At 41.2% G+C, this 5,000-nt stretch overlaps 1 protein-coding gene across 1 annotated transcript in view; it reads left to right on the top strand.

The window, feature by feature from the left end:
- LOC123498067 (organic cation transporter-like protein) overlaps nt 1–5,000 on the top strand; it is a 16,114-nt gene that overhangs the window by 6,228 nt on the left and 4,886 nt on the right. Inside the window, exons 9-11 of the mRNA XM_045245154.1 lie at nt 1–19; nt 3,601–3,863; nt 4,256–4,440. The exon at nt 1–19 is cut by the window's left edge and continues 67 nt beyond it. Of these exons, the coding sequence (XP_045101089.1) occupies nt 1–19; nt 3,601–3,863; nt 4,256–4,440 (467 nt within the window). The remainder of the gene's footprint in view (nt 20–3,600; nt 3,864–4,255; nt 4,441–5,000) is intronic.

Genomic DNA, 5,000 nt, shown 5'->3' with positions numbered 1-5,000 from the left:
GTGCTTTTGTGTTGATAAGGTAACGCTCTACTTTTCTCCTCTTAAGAACATAAGAAAAGAGGGACGCTGCAAAAGGCAGCTAGGCCTACACGTGGCAGTCCCTGTATGAGTAAAGCTCATCATCCTCATCCATGAATTTATCTAATCTTTTAATTAAAGCTCCTTATTGACTCAGCACTAACAACATGACCACTGAATCTGTTTCACTCATTCCCCATTCTGTTTGAAAACCAGTTCCTTCCCATTTCTCTCCTAAACCTGAATTTCTTACGCTTAAACCTAATGATCCTAAGAACTTTGGTAATGTCCCCTTTGTTATAGCTCCTATATACAAGTAACTTCTATACCACTTAAATATTTCTATTAGGTCCCCTCTTAACCTACGTACGTCTCTCTACAGAATGTAAATTTAGTTTCTTCAATCTCGCTTCATAGGGAATAGACATCCTCCTTTGCGCTGACTCCAATAGACCTATGTCTTTTCTATAATGTGGGGACCAGAATTGTATTGCATAAGCAAATCAAGATATGGTCTGACTAGCGCCAAGTATAATTTTAGTATTACTTCGGAACTTTTGCTTTTAACACTCCTGAAAATTAATCCTAGTACGCTATTTGTCTTATTTCTAGCCTCTATGCATTGCTTCCTTTGACCAAGATCGGAGCTATGTATGACTCCTAAATCTTTTTCATACTTTGACCTCTTCGTGCCTCGTTACTTGTCGTGTACCTATTGTGTGGATTTCCTCTACCTACGCTAAGTACCCTGCACTTATTGATGTTGAACTGCATTTGCCATTTGTCTTTTCATTCGTTTATCCTGTCTAAATCTGCCTGCAAGATGATGGAATCCGAATCTGACTTAATCAATCTACCTAACTTCGTGCCTACAAATTTACTAATACCACTACTGATTCCACTATCCAAGTCATTAACATATATTAGAAATATCAATGGGCCTAAAACTGAACCCTGAGGCACCCCACATTACATGACCCACTCAGAATTAGATCCATTAATTGCTACCCTTTGTCACCTATTGCCTAACCATGCTTTAATCCAGCCTAATATTTTTTAACTTCATCCCTGTTTGCTAACCTTTGTCAAGAGCCCCTGATGTGGTACCTTATCAAACACTTTACTGAAATCTAAGTATAGGATGTCGTAATTATCACCCTTATCTGCCGCCTCATGAACTTTACTATAAAAACCCAACAAGTTTGTAAGGTACGACTTTCCCTTCGTAAAGCTATGTTGTGAGTGATTTATCAAGTTGTGTTTGTCTAATGTTTTTTTCGCTGTTATTGATTCCATTAATTTACGCACAATTGAAGATAGCTGACAAGTCTATAATTAGACGTTAAAGTTTTATCTCCTTTCTTAAATATGGGTACAACATTAACTTCTCTTCACATTATCTGTACCTCACCTTGTTGTGGTCAGTGTTATGTTACCACGAAGAGGGCACAAGAGTAGCAGTGTCGTTAGTTCAGGAACTCTCTCACACTGTCTTCTCAGGGGAGTTAACGAAAACACAGCTTGGGTTTTCCTTATATTAACAATACAGTTATTTACACTACACAAGGATAGTCTTGTACACACACTCACATAGTCCACAGCTTCCTGGCAAACGCCCGGGGGAGCACAACGGCCAGCTCGTGTGTTCGTCAGACTCCAACTAACGTAGCACCGTCTTGTCAATCTCTCGTCAGCAAAAACTCACTGACACCGGTGACCAACTCATATATTAAAGAACTGTTACAAATGCATTGGTTACAATAAGGCGCTGAGATTTTTCAACCGAATTCAGCCTCTAGCCACGACCGCGATCCACTTTTGCTGGGGGATCTGACCGTGCAGACCCCTCGGGTGCCAAGGCATCAGAGGGGCCTGCCTACCCATATGATGGATGCAGGGGAAAACCTGCGAGATCCTTGTTTCCTGAGAGGGGCGGAGGATCCCCTCGCCCTCTTTGTAATGTTGGGGGTGCCGGTGGGGTTGCAGACGTGGCGCCTGCCCAACATACTATTCCTGGGGTAAATCTCCTGAAATATCCTGAGCCTCTCAGAGGATCAACGATTGCCTCGACCATCGGATGAGCTCAGTAGGCTGAGGATGGATATGATGGGACTCTCTGAGACAAGGAGGACTGGCAGTGGTGAGACCAGTAGCAAGGGTTTTACTTACTATTGGTCCGACATGAGCAATGGTCACCATGTCAAAGGGGTAGCCATAGGCATCTCCAGCAGACTGCAGTCGTCCATTGTAGAGGTTACTCCTGTGGATGAGCGTATAATGTGATTAAGGCTGAAGCATATTCTTCAGTAGGCTTCATGTCTGTTGTTGCAGTATACGTTCCTACTGAAATGTGTGAAACTGAAAAGAAGGAAATGTTCTACACTAAACTCGACTCTGTACTGGAACTTGCAAGATCCAGAAGGTTGAGAATTGCAGGTTCTTGGTATCAGAGATCAGCGCTGCACCATTAGACTTGGTATAGCAGTGCCAGAGGGAAAGCAAAGGATATCGACCATATCCTTGTTAGTATTCAATGAAGAATCCTCCAGAACTGCAGGGTTTTTTGGAGTGCCAAGTTTTTTGCGACTCATCATAGGTTGCTACACTGAAGCTCATGTCATATAGGTTTAGAGCTTTCGTGAAGAGAGACAAAGAGAGGTATGTCAGGGCTCTCGCTGAGGATGTTGAGTGTCATTTAAATGCTAATGACTTCCAACCTGCCTATCAAGCTGTGAAGATACTCTACTTCAAGTCTACATCTCTGGCAAGTGCTATCCAAACAGCAGATGTTGCCTCTTATCGGACACAGATGGGTAGATGAATCGTTGAGTTGAATACTTTTAGTAGCTGTTCACTGCGGATCCTCCAAGTGAACGTAAAGGCGAGTGTGAGTCGTGAGTGAGCTCGTTGCTGACTGAAGCACGTGGTCCAGGCGGCCATGACCTGACTTTAGCGGCGTCAGGTCGACATCCCCCAACTTTGCACCTGCATCGGATTTGTGAAGTGACCGTGCTAATCTCGCCCGAGAAGGTCACTACAAAGGCCTTAAGAATAGGAAAACTAACACACCCACCCGAAGCTTTTTGGTGCATATTCTACTCTTCTTTTTTATTGGCACTTAGTTACCTAATGTCATCCATTTTCTGATATTCCATTTTATAGTCATTTACTTAAATAGTTTTTAGATCTAAATACATTCCTTTAATAATGCTTTCAGGAATATATTTACTTTAGAAATGTTCTCCTTTTGAATCTATTAGTAATCATGTTGAATTCAGTTGTTTAGAAGGTTTTGAATAGTTAATGTGTAAAATAACTTTGAAAGATTGTGAATGAATTGGAAACAATTGGAAAGCTGGAAAATGCGTACGAGTAATATGATGATATCACATTTTCTTCATTATATACTATATAATGAAGAAAAGAGTGCAACACAGTAGAATGATTTAAGTCTTATTACTGGAATTTTATTCTTTTCTCTTCTGATGATAACAAGAAGTAAACTTCCTTACTTCTCAGAGATAAGAAAAAAATATCATACAAGAGCTTGACATAGTAAGAGAGTTTCTGTGCATCTTCCAGGACGCCCCTGCTACGAATCATCACCACATGCATGTACCTGGCCTTCTTGATGCAGGGCATGGTGTACTATGGCCTGTCGCTCAGCGGGGCGAATATCAGCAACGATCCATTCCTCTATATGGTGCTGTGCGGACTCATAGAGATACCCGCCTACACTCTCATCGTCCCCGTCGTGCAGGGCCTAGGCAGAAAGTTATCTCTGTGTTCCTTGTATGTCATCACTGCCGGCGCTCTCTTCACCCTGGCTGTTATTCCTATTGCGGGTTAGCGTAATAGCAGTAGTATGAGTAGTTCTTAGGAATGATAGTAGTAGTAGTAGTCGTAGTAGTAGTAATAGTAGTAGTAGTAGTAGTAGTAGTAGTAGTAGCAGCAGCAGCAGCAGCAGCAGCAGCAGTAGTAGTAGTACTACTAGTAGTAGTAGTAGTAGTAGTAGTTGTGGTACCAGAAGCAACAGCAACATTGTGGATTTATGTTGCATCGAATGTTCCGTATTTTTATCTCATTTCTTTTGAATCGATTTCCAATGAATAATTGATTAAATATTTAACAGAGAGAGAGAGAGAGAGAAATCCCTTGAAAAATCCATATTATATCATTATCTTAATATAGTAAGACTAACTAACTAACTCTCCTCTGTCCGGCCTTCCCTCTCCAGAGTACAGCACCACCGTGTTAATCTTGGCCGTGTTTGGGAAGATGGCCACCTCGTCGAGCTTCCAAACTGTTGTGTTCTACGCTAGCGAACTTTATCCAACCGAGATAAGGACTCGAGGCATCAGCACCTCCGCGATGGTCAGTCGCATTGGGAGTATGGCGGCCCCTTTCATCAATGACATGGTGGTGAGTGCGTTCAAGTAGATAACTGTAGGAGTACGTAGATGGACAGTTGCGTTGGCTGTGTTGTGACCCAAGGAACACCATGATCACGTAATGCATGAAATAAATTAAATAGGGAGGAAGAAAGATAGAATAACGAAGTGGAGGAGGAGAAAGAATATATAAATGGGAAAAAAATATGAAGAAAGGAAATGAAGAGTACGAACATTCATAACATTAGAGACACAAAAAATATCATACAGCATAGAAGCACAACTATTATTAATTAAACAAAACGTATGTCTTATATGATATATCCATCAGTGCACCCATTGCTTCGCTAACAGCTAACTCTCCACTGATACTGTTTAAGTATCTAATGTAATTTTAGACTTTTTACCTTCGAAATAACGGAAAATATGAATAACAGATCGATAAAGCTGCACACAGTAATGTAATTAAAACTCTATTAATGAAATGGGTGATGAATTTTGAAGCGAGATGGATAATGATGAGAGGTGAAGGAGGAATGATTGGAGGTAAGAGGGTGAATGATGAATGCAATCTTTGATAAATGCGTTCCA

This window comes from Portunus trituberculatus, chromosome 47 (assembly GCF_017591435.1).
Source record: "Portunus trituberculatus isolate SZX2019 chromosome 47, ASM1759143v1, whole genome shotgun sequence".
Classification (NCBI taxonomy): domain Eukaryota; kingdom Metazoa; phylum Arthropoda; class Malacostraca; order Decapoda; family Portunidae; genus Portunus; species Portunus trituberculatus.
The sequence above is the reverse complement of the archived record's forward strand: the minus strand, read 5'-3'. Positions and strand labels throughout refer to the sequence as shown.